The 17,090-nt window shown below is 40.1% G+C and overlaps 1 protein-coding gene across 5 annotated transcripts in view; it reads right to left on the bottom strand.

Annotated features, from left to right (window-relative positions):
* RP1 (RP1 axonemal microtubule associated) overlaps window positions 1-17,090 on the bottom strand; it is a 182,902-nt gene that overhangs the window by 40,230 nt on the left and 125,582 nt on the right. For all 5 annotated transcript variants that reach the window (XM_083517865.1, XM_083517868.1, XM_083517867.1 and 2 more), the window contains 5 exons: window positions 8,278-8,432; window positions 6,405-6,483; window positions 5,466-5,597; window positions 4,741-4,922; window positions 3,187-3,273 (listed from right to left, as the gene is read on the bottom strand). In XM_083517865.1, the coding sequence (XP_083373991.1) occupies window positions 3,187-3,273; window positions 4,741-4,922; window positions 5,466-5,597; window positions 6,405-6,483; window positions 8,278-8,432 (635 nt within the window). The remainder of the gene's footprint in view (window positions 1-3,186; window positions 3,274-4,740; window positions 4,923-5,465; window positions 5,598-6,404; window positions 6,484-8,277; window positions 8,433-17,090) is intronic.

Raw genomic sequence — 17,090 nt, forward strand, 5'->3', positions numbered from 1 at the left:
GAGGGACGAGTTTGGGGGTGCCTGTCCTAGCTTGTCATTTTTAATAATTCAGCATCGGTTGCACTGAGGCGGTGATTTTGTGCTTCTTTCTATTTTGTACTTTGCTTAATGGTTGATCAACCATAATAAACATTTGATTGATTGATCATAATGAAACAGTGCCTCAGTCTCCAAGAGGGTTAGCTAGGAAGAGGGATTCCTTACTGTCATTTAAATTGTGATTCTGTATCACAAATAGTGCACCAAGAGCCAGGCTACACATTGTTTATTTATAGCATTTATTCTGCCTTTTCACGAAATGAGCTCAAATGTACATGATTCCTTGCATTTGTTGTAAACTGAAATTATCAGATTCACTTTTGATAAAACAATTAATTACTTCCCTGAAGAATGATTTTGATTTCCTGAGTACAAAAAGAAAAAATCCAATTCCTCTTAATGTTTTTCTTCTGGAATGGATTTTACTAATGTTGCAGTAAGAACTTTTAAATACTGATATGATATCTGCTATGATATCATATGATATATATATGACTGCGCTATAAAAAGAAAATAATCACTGTAGAAAAAATGCAGCTCCTGAACACAAAAACAGCAGATGTAACCGCAACACAGATGGATCTCCACACTATCCCTTCCCTTCCTAAGTGTGATAAAAGACAATATTTAGGGGATGAAATGTCTTTGCACTGAGACCACTAAGATGTGTGGCCTTGTTTGTGCTTTTAATTTACCTGGCTGACAAACTACTGTACTTGAACTGGTGTTCAAAAACTTCTTTTACTATGGTTCCTCACACACACTACATTTTAGGTGCCTTTCCATCATTCTTTTGTGCTGACTTGGTTGTTTCCTTTTTCTCCTTTCTCTGTGCCACAGTGCATGAGGTGCTGCAGAACCACGGGGCTTTCTTGAGTTGTCCAATTCATGATTAGCAGAGAAATTCAAAGGGTAGTAATGGCTGATTAGCTGTCAGCACCCACAGACCACCTCTTCAGGGGTGATCCAGGGGTGCTTCCATACTCTCACTACTTTGGGGTGGGATTCAATAGCACTCCAGAAAAATCAGGCTGTGAAATTAAAGCTGACTTGGAGCTCTGGCCAAACAACCCCACTTCCCCCAAATTTCTTCTTCTTGCAATAACACAAAAATGCACTGCAAAGTGGGAGTTGATGCTTGACGAAAAGTTGCCTAATATCCCCACAAACAAATCAGGATGGACAGTTTTATCCAGTCTTCCTGTGAGCAAATCGGGCTTCATTAAACCGGTTGTCTGGAAGTGACCCAGGACTCTGTCTTGTACCTTCTCCCGTTCCATGTATATTAGGCTACTGAATATGATCCTAATGAGAAAGGGAGGTTGGCTCAGTTCCCATGTTAGGCTTTTAGTTATCTCTCTCCTTTCATCCCATCTAGAATTTGCAGAGTTGACACTTAACGTTGTGCCGAGCCACAGAGGCAATTGGATGCAAGCCAGTCAAGTGAAGCTGGATCCAGGGAAGACTGAAATAAGGATGGCTGACAGGTTGCATAATGGGAGAGAGGGTGGCAGCACAGGGATTCCCTAATCATTCAGGCTTATAACCTTGGTGTGGGTTTTTGATCCACTGCTGCAACTTAAATGCACATGATCTATTGGTACACACAGGAGTGCATGCTTTTTTCTTTCATATTCAGATCAGTCATGCCTTTGTAACTATCAATCATGCCTTGGTAACCTTAAGATTCAGTTCCACGAATAGATCGTCATAGGGCCATTCTGATGAGAATGAGCTGCTAAAAATTACATTAGTTTCCCAGCATCTGCAATGGCTTCTTACAGCTTTCTAGAAATTTTTGTAAGAGCTTGTACATAAAAATGATTTGAGCAGTGTATGTTAAACTGTTTTAAGCAAGTTTGTTACCTGGCCTTACCCTCTGGGGATAGGCAAGTTATGTAAGTCTAAATAAAACAACAACAAGAAATCGCAAGTCAGTTTTCAAACTCCTACAGTATTACATAAATAGAAAACTTGTATTTTAAAATCCAATACCACTGAAGTACCAAGTATTGTGCTATAGTACAGAGAGTAACATAAGGTCATGTGGGCAAGTCATCGCACAAATGCCATAAAACAGGCAAAGTGCACCTCATCAGCAGTTGCCCGTTTTTATTATCAGAAAGGTAATCAATTTATTCCTGCGGCCAATCAGATTTTTCAAACAAAAGTGCAAGCCCAGATATTCTATGGAATCCCGCTATGGATTCAAGCATATAACAGTGATTTAAATAAGATTCACTCCAGCTTTCTGAGACGTATTCTTGGACTCCCAGCTGCGATCAAATATGAAACAATGTGTGCAGAAATAGGCATACACACAATGGAATACTGGGCCTGGTCCACCTCAATAAAGTATTGGTTACGCTGCCATTTTCGCTGCTCTCCATCAAGCCTGCTCGCTGATCTGCTCAAAGACTCCTATAAATCAAGATGGTATCAGTACCTCGAAAAAAAGATTGAATCTTTAGGCATCGAGCTGGAGCCCCTGTATAATTCTAGTGAGCAATACATTTTCCATAATATCCTAGCTAGACTAAAGGATGTGGAGAGACAAAATATTATGGCAGCTGTAAACAAAATTTGCTCCCCCATATTCTATGATTTAAATATCTTAGATAGCAGAGTCAATTACGTCACTAAATTAATAATCCCAGCCCAGCGTAGGGCTTTTATGCTGGCCCGGTTGAATGTCTTTCCCTCAGCATTTGTCAGGGGAAGATATCAAAACATCCCTAGAAACAAGAGATTCTGCAGATGCTCTATGAATGTCCCGGACACTGTAGAGCATATTCTCTTCCATTGCCCATTGTACAGTACGCTCCGTCAACGCGTGCTGTCCCCTCTTTTGGGTGGTCTGGAACCCCAGCAAGGTGAATGTGCGGGATTCTGCCTATCCGACGTTGACCAAAGGGTAACGGCGGGGGTAGCCGAGTTTTTGGCTGCAGTCCTCCAAGGAGCAGGTTAACAAGGAAAACCACTGATTTTATATGTATATATATATATATATGATTGTAGCCAACTGCTGCCTTTTTATATATATTTCAAGGCTTTTACATGTTATTTTCCTTCTTACGGTTTTTATTTGCATAATGCCTAATAAAGGTTTGATTTCATATAAGGTCATGTGAGGCAAATGTAACATACCTTGAGAAGTTTAACTCCTCTGCTCAAACTGGTGTTGGATAACACAAAGGATATCTTTGTTATGCTGCCTATATCACCAACGCTTAACTGTTCAAGAAAACAAAATGTTGGCTGAAGTATACATGTCACACATTCATTCTGATGATTTTTATTATTTTCTCTTTCACCTTAGCTCAGTTTGAATGTTGAGGGTGCAATACTATACATACTTACCTGGCAATAAGTCCCATTGAATTTAGTGATACTTCTGTGTAAGATTCATAGGACTCCATTGTAAATGAAGTTGCTAAAATTAGTTTTTAATGTGTTGAGCCACTGCATATATTTTATATGAATATTGTTGGTAGAACAATAAAACCCAGTTAATTCAAACTGTTAAAAGCAAAGGTTGAGGAGAATACTCAACACGCAACATCCAACATCTTGGTAAAATTCCATTCGTCAAATGTGTATTTCTTTTCTCAACCTCAGTTTTTAACAATCTCACACTTTTTCTTTAAATGCTGTTCACTCTATCCTTAAATACTAGCAAAACAACCACCACCACAATTGTGGTTTCCATATGTAAGTTAAATAATATGAGTTAAATAAATATGAGTTTTTAAAGGGTTTCCTTCAGAAATTAGCATCAAAAGTTATGAGACTGCAAATGTAAGAACTTTGGGAATGGATACTATTATTATTATTATTATTACTATTATTATTATTATTATTAACCGTTTTTGGCCAAATTATGTTGCAAAATTAATGTGCACATTAGATTTGATGGCACATTTACATTTGCCAGCAAATACTATTTTTAGTTTCAAGTTTATGAAAATTGATTCAGATGCGATGGTACATTAGACGTGAGTAAATACAGTATTATTATTCTTTATTTATTTAATTTCTATACCACCTTTCATTGAAAGATTGCAGGGCGGTCTACGATAGAAAAACACCAAAATACAGAACATGGTAACAAACAAAAATTCTACATTTCAATGCCGGCATTCATCCATATATAACCACAGACCAGAAATCTACATTTCTTAGGTGGAGGCATATTTGTATCAGTTAAAAGAAGTTAAATTTTATAAGGAGCTGATAAGGGTTGCATTCATTGCTTGGGTGCTGTTTGGTGGCCATTTGAAAGTCTCATTTTTAAATTTTTTTTTTTTTTTTGGTAAGCATGCCTCTATTTAAGGGGTGGCCAGGTGCAGGCTGATCATTGTGGGATTTTTCCACCCACCCAGTACACCTCTCCCAATGGTGGTCTGTGCAGGGTCATGGCACCCAATCTCTGTTAGGAGCAACTCCCCAGCACAAAGTCAATCCCACTGGGTATCTATCAGGTAGTAGGTGGGCTGCCAGATAATGGATACATGCCCAATGCCTTAGCAAACCTACTATTTCCTGTAGTAAAGTTGTGATCTAATTGAACTCAATACCAGTCTCCTGTGTCCATTCTTTCAGACCTCCCTGCACTGGACATCATGTGCCTGTGGCAGCAATGCAGTAGAACTGTACAGTAGAATATACGGTGTATGCTATAAAAAGAAATTAGAAACCCACCAGAAATGGATCATTTTTCATACTCTGGACATTCTGTGGAAGAGATACCCCATTGGTTCCATACACAAGCACTTTTACAACAGGAATCTTTTCTGGAACATGGGCACAATCCATCCACATCTTCCATTGTCCTTGACTTCTAACATCAAACATTTTCACTGGGCCAGATGTTACAGTCATTTCTGAATGGAAAAAATACCCAGACAAACAGCATGATATCTATTTGAGTTAAATATTAATGTCAGTTCCAAAATGTATTACAGTACTCAGCTATATTCAGTATTTTGTATTTTCAGCCTCATCTTAATCTCCTGGGCTGCCATGTAGCAGGCAATACTGGAATAACATCACAGGAGAACACATGATTTGTGGTCTGAATTGGTTCCCAGGATTGCAATATTGGGGTTGGATCTTGTGCAAGGGTACTATCTGTGCCGTATCTTATGTGCTTTGAAAATGAAGCCTCTAGATTATTCTGAATGTAGGAAATTGGGGAGCTTAAACTGCATTAACTTCCAATAAATCTGAGTTCAAGTTGGGAAACCTATCTTGGGAATGGCTTCAAGGCTGTTATGCAAGTGATTCCTAAGCAGTTAATGCTTTAGTTCTTTGTACTCATACTTGGGAATTTCTGTGGGACTTCCTTATGAAGAAACTTGTGTTGGGATTTGGGTGCTGGTTCTTCAGCATAGACTTTGGCAAATACCATAAAACAAAAAAGATACCTTGCAGTGGAATTGAAAGCTCCGTAAAATCTTTTTTTGAATGTTTACTGATCCAGTTATTGTGAACAAAGGTGTATGTGGTAAAAGGGTAGCTTCCTTCTTTTATTACAATCTTCTCTAGGAACCAATCATCTAGAAAAAGAGAGAAAGAAATAGGTTTCCATTTCTGTCCAGCGACTGCTTTTGTGCGTGGTCTAAATGATTAAGAATTGTAAAGCACTTACACATGCAAAACTCTACAGAAAGGAATTAGTTAATAATAAGGATGATTATATGCATTTCCAATGAATGCTAAACAAACAAAAAAAGCCTTGGGGAATTCAGGGATTCAACAGGAATACTTGAAGGGTCCAATCAATTTCTGGGGTGAGTATCAAGCTCATTGATCATGTTGGAGTGCTGGATGCATATGTACTGTGTGTTTGTGTATGTGTAGATATATACATCCATATACTCTCTCTCTCTCTCTCTCTCTCTCACACACACACACACACACACACACACACACACAGCAACAAAATTCACATAAACAGCTTTGATTGCTAGATGCAGAAGAACGACTAGAAGATCTTCATGTATAATTTGTTGTACAGACAGTGCTTAATTCAGCAAAGGATTTTGTCTCTAGTTATCCACACTCATTACATGCAGTATCAAAAGGTTGTCTCACATACTGGCAAGTCAAATTGGTGAGATAGTCAGTCTTCTGTTCCACAAGTAAGTGACAATTCAACCCTATAAATGTATACTCAAAAGTAAGTCCTATTGAGTGCAATGGAGTTTACTCCAAGCCAGGTATGTATAGCACTGCAGTCTCACAGTGTATCTGGTGCTGCTGGGAAGACATGAAAATATTTTTTGCAGCTATAGACTAGCATAGTCACCTTTCTGGTATTTGATACAGTATACTCAACATATATACGTGTTTTCATTTTGTACCTTTGTTGAAACTTTTAAAGCCTACAAGGACATGGCTCAGCTTCCCAAGGTGCACTGCTTTGATTGTGAAAACATCCACCTGTAATTTGAGGGGAGTTAATAGTATTGGTTTAGATGAAGCGAGATGCAACTGCTATTAACATGCAAGAACTGTAACTAAAATTTAAGCACTGCAAAAATCTTTCTTTGGGTTTTTTCACTACATAGACAAACATTTCAGCTAAAGAAAAGAAATAACATTTTCTGTAAGTTCGTCGTAAAAAAAGATCATTAATGAGAGTGATGTTCTAAGTGTCAGTGACTAGTAAGACTTTATTGGAAATATTAGTGTATCACATTATTAAGAAGTGCAGTATTTCCTGAAGTGGTTTAAAGTTCCAGTAAACTGCTCATTTGTAACAGAGCTTCTAGAATGAAACAAATAAAATCAGATGAATTATAGTTATTGCTCAAAGTGACCTTGCCTTTCTTCTGAAGTGTCTCAAATTAGCTTCAGATAGAGCTTGGGTACTAGGCTAGATTGGCCTAACCTAGGATAGCAAATATATCAGTCATATTTCTCTATGTTCTACAGACAAATCTTCTCCATATTATAATATATGAAAACACCTCTATTAAATAAGATGTTTCTTGGTAGCAGTAGTTAAACATCCTATGTTGCTCATTTCCCCCCATGAATACTAATATTATTTCCTCGGCATTTATTTATTCCAGAATTAGTCCCCCTCCCCTCAGTACATCTTCCATCTCATACAACCTTCTTATATTAGAAATATCTTCTGTCTGTGAATCCTGACATTTTAAATTGGACCTATGCATTCAGTCGCTTCTGACCAGTTTTCTCCCTGATTTATTCTCCAGGCATGCAGCAAGCACATGTTGAAATGATGACTACATGACAGAACATATTTGACCAATAGAGCTGGAATGACTATGGCAGATTGTATGCATATCTACTTGGAAATAAGCCCTATTAAGTTCAATGAGTCTTATTCCCAGAGTGGAGTTCAAATCCCCACTCAACTATGAAACTCACTGGGTGACCTCGGGCCAGTCATTCACCCTCAGCCCAACCTACCTCACAGGATTGTTGTGTTGAAAGCATGGGGGGGGAGTGTATACCACCTTGAGCTCTTTGAGCTCTTTGGAGGAAAGGTGGGATAGCAATGTAATAAGTCAGGACTGTAACCTAATAGATATGCACTGTGATTTACAAAATACACATGATCTCAATCTGGGGTTAAGCAGCATGAACTCTAGACAAAATATGGGATTTACCTGCACATGTCACTGATCCAGCACAGGATTGGTTCAAGAAGCTTGTGAGACCAGAAGCAGCTTGGTAAGTGGGGCAGAGTTGCTACTGCTTACCAGGAGGGAGAGGGAGATTGGAGATGTTGGTGCAGCACAAACACAGTGGAAGAGCCAATCAAGTGTTCCTACAGGTGTGTTTGCTCCATGACAACCTCCCTGCCATCTTGCCCCTCCCCATAAGCAATAGCAACCCACCTTTTGGGAAGGTAGCATAGAGTCTCCGCCCCACTCATTGAGCTGTTTCTGCATAAAACACGTATGTTTTAAATGTTTACCTACCAACTGACTGAAGAGCAGAAATCACAATGGGTACAATTTAAGTTTTTAAAGTCCCATTGGTTTTGATGGGAGAATTGTCAAACAAGTAATTTAGCTCTGTTCCACTAAAATCAGTGGGACCTATAACCACTTAACTGCTTAACTTTGGCTGGATAATAATGTTCATTGACAATAGTGGGGTCCCATATGAATATTCAGATTCTTTTCGAGGGAAAATACTCTGTGTACGTACAATGGGAGAGATGTTTATGTGTGCACATTTGCTATGAATTAATTTTACCTCTCCTCTGCTGAAAGTGACTGGACCACTTTTTGAAGGATTAAGCCATCGTTTCCCAGAGTCTCCCCTGCCTCCTTGAATACAAATATAAGCCTCTCCAGTGGCATCAGCTTTCTTTTTGTCTCCGGTGTGTACATGGATGGAATATTCCACAACTGAAGTAAATAAATAAATAAATATATATATCTCACTCTAATGAAAGAAATCTTTGAAACTGTTTGTCACTGGCTATAAAGTAGGATTACTTGATTACTTACCAGGCTGCTCAGCTGTTGCAAAGTTTTATGGACAAGCCACTAGACATACATTATTAACTAAAGGAAGGGACAAATCTCATTTTAAAATTTTCTCTCTTATACTGTAAATATGCAGTTGTTCCAATATCTGGATGAAAAACCTGTTTTGTTGCCATTATTTCATTGACTGTATTGCTGTTTTTTTTTCTAATCAGTACCCAGTTTATAGAATCAGAGCCCATTCATTCTGGTTACCACAAAATCAAATGCTAGAATAAAAAGGCTGTGTCAGTCCTAAACCTTCCAAAATATAGCAGGCCAGGCACAGAAAGTAACAGGGGAAATGTTATGAACCCCATTACACATGTGGGAGCATCATTCAACTGCATTTTGCAAGATCAGAAATACATGCCAACGTAAATTCATGAAACTTATTCTGAGAGAGATCTGCTCATATATGTAATTGGTCACAGGGACCAACATGTATTTATTTCTTTTATATCCCAACACTTTCTACCACCATGGAGCTCAAAGCTGCATATATGAAGTTTCTAGATAGTTTCACATCTAGACACTGACCAGATCCAGACCTTCTTAGCTGCACCAAATCTATGGCTTGGGGATCTCCCTAGGATCCTAGCGGGGGAGACAATATATGTGGGAGGTTAATGCTGTAAGCCCCTCCTTCCTATGCTCAGATTCCTATGCTCCTATTTGCAAATATGTGCAAATAAAACCATATATCCTAATGACACCACAGTCTCCATTTAGCTTCATTATACAGAAACCAAACCCTGGGAAAACATCTCTGGTGTCTCTCACCACTTGGGGATTGTGGTGCATGCAACAATATCCATGTGCTGTGTGCTTGTCTGACTTGAAGAGTCCTCATGCTCTGCATTCTTCCCTAAACAGTTTTCTTCTCTTTATAAAACGTCACTGACATATCTACACACAGACGCCTTAGTACCCTAAAGTGAGTTTGCTAATTAGCTGCTCTGGGGGGGAAATAACCTAATTAAATTTGCATAAAATATATGATTAACTTGCTCGTATGAAGCATCTCTGAAACCAAGAACAACCTGTTCTAACGAAAGGAGATAGTTGCTAAGGAAGTAGTAAGTTCCGCCCTTACTCTGTCCTCCCGAAATATATGGGTGCTGCCCACTCACCCGCTGTCTGTTTTCAGAGATTCTTCACACAAAAAACTTGAACAAACGTGATCAAGCTGATCTGAGCTGCAGTGTAAACTGCTCACAGATCCTGGAACCATTCCTGCAGAGCTTCTATGGCATTGCTTCTAATCGTTCTTTCCAAATCAGCAGGGAAACACTAAAGATTGAATCAGTTGACTGGCTCTGAGGAAGAGGAATCAGACCCTCCCAAGACCTCTGGGGCTGCTGTTACAGTAGAGCATTCCAAGTTACCAAGCCCTTAGGACATGGGTGGAGCCAGGGGCAGGGAGGGACAGCTGTCCTTCCACATCAAAAAAAATCAATAAAAATACATAGCAAACTGAGGTTCTCCCCCCCCCCAACAAAAGGCCAACTCCCCGGAAAAAATATCCTGGCTATGCCCATGCCTAATGACACCTCAGACTCAGCTATACAGCTGCAAATAAGTTTGTTGTAAATTGTAATATATAAATGTGACACTAGGTGGTGACAGGGAGTTATAGCAAATTCAATTTATTTTTCAAAACTTTTTTTTTTAAAAAAAGCATGTTCATAGCTTTTCTTATATATATTGAGGAGATTTCACCCCTCCCATACCCAAGAATCTCCTGACCATCTCCTGATGGTTTCTGCTGACTCCACAGAGAAGAGGAGGCGTGTCCTGCCTATTAACTTATTCTGCCCAGCAACATATCTGTGTGTGTGAGAGAGAGTCAGTCAGTCAGTGTATCGGAGAGAGTGAGAGTGTTAGAGATCCTAGAGATTAGATTGCTGCTAAGAGCAGCTGCAGACTCTCAGTATAGCATTGCTTTATGCTCAGAATACTTAGCTCTGTATATAGTTTTGTACCATAGTTGTAGTAATAGAATAAAAGGAAGGTATTTTACAGAGCTGCTCTCCGAGTGGTTTATACTCTGCAAGACTCTGCAAAACTCTGCTGCGCAACGACTGAAGTATTGAGACAGTGAACCCGGTGCTCTCAGCTCTAAGCTGTGAGTCCACAGCACTGTGACCGTTTCCTGCGGGAAGGAGGTCTCTGGCGGTGCTACCCAGCTCGCCCAGCCCAGTCGGGGTTGAGGTACATGAGTCCAGTTGGCGCACTGGCTCTAGGGTGATGCTGACATATATATATAGATTCCACCCTCACCTACTCTACCCCTACTCTAATAATTCTTTATTATTAAATGTATACCCCACCCTTCCTCTGAATAATACTCTAATAATTCTTTATTATTAAATGTATACCCCACCCTTCCTCTGAAAGGGGCCCAGAGAAGAAAACCTTCCCCCATATATGACATCTTGATCTCTTCCTTGACTCTAGACACAAACATCCTTTTATCCCCAGCCTCCAGTTGATCTCAGTTGAGACATAACAATAAAAAAACGCTTAAACACCTAAAGCCATACCGCATAATAATCCTTAATCAACATAAAATCTCTAATGCGCAACAGCACAAGCCAGCCAAATACAGAATGATCTTCAACATGATCCTCACGAGTTAGAAAAAAGTGAGTTATTTTTTTTTTATTGGCACCAGGATTTGACTATTTGGAGAAGACCTCTTGTGAAGCTAGGCTATGGTGATGGTCTCACAATCCTGCAAAAGAGAAGAGGCAGAACTAATTCTTGCAGCCCATCTGTTTTCACAGCAAAGGCAGGAGGACAGGAAACGTCTGTACTTTGCTCTGGAAGACTCAAATGAGAATCTGTGCTTTACCAAGTACTGGAAGACACAAGATTTACCCACTCTGGAAGAATGGCAGATGCAGGTGATAGACTACATGGAATTGGCTGAAATGACTGGCAGAATCCGAGACCTGGGAGAAGAGTTAGTGGAAGAGGACTGGAAGAAGTTTAAAGACTACTTGCAAAAACATTGTAAAATGTTGGAATGTTAAAATGTTAAAATGTTGGAATGTTAAAATGATGCAAGATATAAAGACAATGTGGCATTAGTGACATAGGCAAAAGGAGTATGTAACAAATGTTTCAAAAGACAAGAGTGAAAAAAAAACCTAGATTACATTGTGTCAAATGTAAACAAAAGGATATAAAGGGAAGAATTGGCGACAGAATGGGTTAAAATCTATAATATAGATCAAGATTTGAAAGAGGGTAAGATATTTGCTGAACACGGTTGTGTAAAAAGGAACACAAAAAAGGGAGATGTGAGGAAGTCAGGAAGAAGGGTTATGAAAACAACAAGTAAAAAATGGATTTTTATGTCTTTTTTCATGTTTTTTTCTCTTTCCTTATTTCCTATCTTTTTATGTTTTTTATTGTATTTTTCCGTTTTGTTTGAGTGTGATGATGATGTATGTTTTTTAGGTTTGATTGGAAGGTTTGTTTTACTGTTTAAAATTTCAATAAATATCTTTTTTAAAAAGAGAGAGAGAGAGAGATAATCTGTGCTTTACCTAGTCAATCTGCTCTAAACAGGCCTCCCATTCTGAAGTCTGATGGCATTGCAGAGCCGGCCTGCCCACGAGGCAGGGTGCAGCAACCGCCTCAGGTGGCAGAAGTAAAAGATGCAGTGCTCTGCCTGAACCACAGCTTCTGCCATCACCAGTGAGATGGAGGCATTCTGGCACATTGTTCTGCCACTGGGTCATTCCAGTGGCAGAAGGGGTGTGTGTGTGTGTGTGTGTGTGTGTGTGTGTGTGTGTGGTGGCAGCAGACGTAGAAGGGCAGGAGGCAGCAAATCTCATTTCGGCTCAGGTGATGAAAAGGGGCAGGCCACCCCTGTGGCCTGGGATGCGGAAGGAAAGCAGAAGGACATTTTTGGGAGTCCCTGACTATTAAGTTTAAATGTTTAACACAGCATACACACAGAAATACCATTCTGAGAACTGTAATTTTCAAAACCCTTCTCTGTAGAATGCAGGATAATCTTGTCCTCTAAGAGTGGAAGAAAATGGATAGCCAAACTTACAGACCACATTTCAATCATGGCTTTTTTAAACCTTTTGGGTGCAGTCACAGCAAGAGCCACATTTCCACTGAAACGTTTTAGTGCAACACTCAAAATGTCATTTTTTAAAGGACTGTATTAAGCAGCTGTGGCAACTGCTGCCTTCTCCTCACCTTTCTGCTGTACTATAGCTAATGTAGCTAAAGTGGCTCCCTAATATGAACTGCTTTAAATATATGTAGCTGGCAAGGAGCTCATGTATAGGTGCTGAAAAGCACTCATCCAGCAAAGGTGAGCACTCATCCAGCAAAGGACAGTCTCCCCTTGCCTTACACTCTCTCTGACTGTAGGATTTTTATGACACAGTTTTTAAAAATGGCTGGGCCAGCATATCACCTAACAGCAACTCTAGATTTGCATAACAAGACTATTCTCCACTAGGGAACAGCAAGCTGGAAATGGTGTTCTTATCTGTAAGGTATAATATGCCTTAGGTAGGGGTTTTCCAACTTTTTGACCTTACCCTACCAGCACCCAACATCCACTACTTTATGCCCATCTTAAAAGTGAAAGCACGTGGAGATCTCAATGCCAGTTGTGTGTAGCAGCAGTGTGTTGCTCAGTGCAAAGATCTATGGACTTGATGGGTATGTATCTAACACTAGGATTAAAAGAAGACTAGGACAGTTCTGACCCCCTATGGACAAAGCTATTGGAACTGAAACAGTGGGATGATAGCCTGAGATTCCCAAATCAGGCTGGGATAACTGGGAGGCTGGAATTAAGAAAAAATAGTGTTGGGCTGTGTTCATACTCCCATTTACTGACCCCCACCCCCTTAAAAACCTACAACAGCATTACTGTTTGATGTATCATTTCTTGAACCAGCTTAACACCAATTCAAGTCATTAGGTAAAGGTAAAGGGACCCCTGACCATTAGGTCCAGTCGTGACCGACTCTGGGGTTGCAGTGCTTTATTGGCCGAGGGAGCCGACGTACAGCTTCCGGGTCATGTGGCCAGTATGACTAAGCTGCTTCTGGCGAACCAGAGCAGCACACGGAAATGCCGTTTACCTTCCCGCCAGAGCGGTACCTATTTAACTATTTGCACTTTGACGTGCTTTCGAACTGCTAGGTTAGCAGGAGCTGGGACTGAGCAACGGGAGCTCACCCCGTTGTAGGGATTCTAATCGCCAACCTTCTGATCAGCAAGTCCTAGGCTCTGTGGTTTAACCCACAGTGCCACCCACATCCCTATTCAAGTCATTAAACTGGTCCTAATCTGTCTCTAGCCAAGGTGTGAACACCTTGACTTAGGTTAAAGACATTCACACCCCGTCAATACCCCCTGGTGTGTACACAGTCAGATGAATCAGACACTAATGAAACTGGGCATGTGAATTGTAGTTGTTTAACCAACTAGAACTCATTTGATTAAACAATTAACTAATTGGTTAAAGACTGCATAATTTAAATTGGGGAGTGACAACAGTGAGTTATATCCAACATAGCACCATGTGAGCATTCTGTCACCGGCACAGAGAAGGCCCTACTGCTGCTTTTGGCAACTGATCTTATCTAAGTCTGTCTATTGTTATACCAAATCTTTTTATACAGCTGCTCTTTAGTGTGATTCCTGTTCTTTTCAACTTGAGCCTCATATAATGAAGTTCCCATTAGATTGCACCCTTGGCAACTAGAAATGTATGATTTCCCGTTTTAAAAGCAAAAGGTCTGCTACCTGTCATTTATCAGGGGGAAGGCAGATAATGTGATGCTCAATAGTTCTGATTCCATGCACGCATGCTGGAGCACACATTTCAGAAGATTTACATGCACAAAATATTAAAAGCCACACTGTAAATCCAGTGCCAAATTTCAGTGGTTGTCTTCATCAGCTTATTTATTTGCAACTGGGTGCGAGGAAGCAAAACATAAAAATAGTGGCAAAGGACTTGAAATTTGTCTCCAGATCTTGCTCACTTTTGAGGGATTTATGATTAAATTCCAACCCCAACTTCTCCTGTCACATTTATTTTTGACTGACAGCAGGAAAGCTGGAGGCTTGGTTTTTGTATCCCAGTGTAGTACAGAATAAATGGAAATTTTGGCCCCATCTGCACTGCACATTTAAAGCAGCATCGTGTCAGTTTAAACAGTCATGGCTTCCACCAAAAAATCCTGGAACTTTAGTTTAGGGTGCTGAGAATTGTTAGGAGATCCCTAGTTCCTTCACAGAGCTGCAGTTACCAGAGTGGTTTAACAGTCAATCCCTTTCCTCCAGGGAACTCTGGGGATTGTTGCTTTCTGAGGGAAATAGGGGTCCCCTAACAACACTTAGCACCCTTAACAAACTACAGATTCCAGGATTCTTTGGTGGAAGCCTTGACTGTTTAAATTGGCATGATGCTGCTTTAAATATACAATGCCAACGAGGCCTTTATTTCAATCTAAGTTACTGCTGGGTTTACATTCCCTTACCCCCCAGCATAGACCTCCACCACCACCCCCTTCTTTTTATTTAAAAATATATGTTCATGGTAAAGCATTTCAAAATGGGGGAAATCTGGAATTTGCATAGGCACAAGAGAAAAAGGCCAGGAGAAACGGTCTAGTGTGGTTTACGATTTCAGATCTAAGCACATGCATAGCACAATAAAAGCATGTGTCCACTCAGAAAATCCCACTGAATTCAATGAGGTTTATTTCAAGGTTGGCGTGTAAGAACTGCAGACTTAGAAGAAGTCAGTCTCACAAAACTTGATGGGATTTACTTCTGAGTAATATGTTTAGGATCACTCTGTAAAACTGATTATGTAAAACACCACGAGAAGGAATAATATGTAATATTGATGACAGATGACACATTAAGTACAGATGGGGGGGAGGGTAATAAAAAAAGTGCTTGATTCATTTCAAAACTTTTCCTACAGCTCCTGTTATAAGCCTCAGCTATTCATATCGAGTAATACATAATAAAAAGGGATGAATTTAGATATTGTGACATTTCATGAAGTCATTCTTTAATAAGTCTGAGGTATATGTATAGAAAGGATTGTATCATGATTGAAGTAAGGATTTTAAAGGCCAATTTTGCATCGAAATGTGAGAGACGCTGGCACATGAGAGACGTATTGCTAATAATGATGGGCACCAAGAAAAGATATTCTGGTTAACTGTACTTAGCTTATTTTCAATGAAACAGAATATCAGCAGAAATTAGTGTGGAAAGAAAGATGGTTATTTTAAATGACATCTTTCCCCCACTGAGCTGTGCCTTTCCTAATTTGGTTGGGGGTGGGGGTCTTCTTTATGTCTTTCCCCCTATCATTGTTGAAAAAATTATGCCATGCTCCCGTTAAAACAGACCTACACTCAAGAAAACCTAGCATGTTGTAACAGTTTATTTCTTTCTATTCCACTATATTTATTTTCTCACATTTATACTCCACTTTTCCTCTAAGGTGCTGTGCATGGTTTCCCACTCGCTCCATTTTATTGTCACAACGACCCTGTGAGGTGGATTAAGGCTGAGAGATTATGGCTTTGCCCAAGGTCACTCTGCAAGCTTCTTGCCTGAGCAGGGATTTAAACTGTGGTCTCTCAGGCCCTAGTCCAACACTCTAACCAGTATGCTGCAACTCTTCATTGTAATACAGAGAAAACAAAGGAAGCAGGGAGAAGCATGGTGAGCAAAAAGTAAGTGTCTTTGTATGACCATTACTTCAAGGATATTATGCCATTATTTAAATGGTGGTATTCTAGACTCTAGAGTAAAAGATAGTTCTGTGCTTGATGTAAAAGCAGATCAACATATCATTTGAAAAACAAACAAACTTAAATTGGAATAAATATTGGAAAGTTTGCTTTTGAGATATGAAGCCAGGTCTCTCAATAATTTGGGCAATTAAGTGGTACAGGCATGTAGGGGAGGAGATTGGCAAACAGCAGATATTCCCTTCCCCTTGTGCTTTCTGCTTGCGTAAGGGCCGTTCTCAAATCATGCTAAAATTCTGTGAAAAAGGACTGCCACCACATTCTAAACACATTTGCTCACAAGTCCCAATATCCAAGAGAGATGGCATCAGACATCCTAGATCACATCTTAGAACAGGGTGGACCAACATGCAGCCCACATACGGCCCACGAGGTCTTTTTTGGAGGCCCTTGCTAAGTACCAAAGCTGCAACGAAGAGGAATTGACAACATGATAGCCTTGCCCTGGTTTGCGACCACCGCAGGTCACCTGTCCCAGCTGCGGCTGAGAATTCTCCTTGGGGGTGGGATGCGGAGAGAGAAAGAGGGATGAGAGAGGGGGGAAAGGAAAAGAGCAAGATGCGTTTTCTCCAGCCAAGCCAGCATTGTTTCATTTGGAGTAGTGGGTGCAGGCATTTTGAGAGGATCCCTAACTGGACCTGGAGACAGTGAGTGCACACATGAATGAGAGCCAGTGCGTTGCATATTTTCTCGGCAGCAGTGCTGGAAG

The sequence above is a fragment of the Podarcis liolepis genome (genome assembly GCF_965112155.1).
Source record: "Podarcis liolepis genome assembly, chromosome: 8".
Classification (NCBI taxonomy): Eukaryota; Metazoa; Chordata; class Lepidosauria; order Squamata; family Lacertidae; genus Podarcis; species Podarcis liolepis.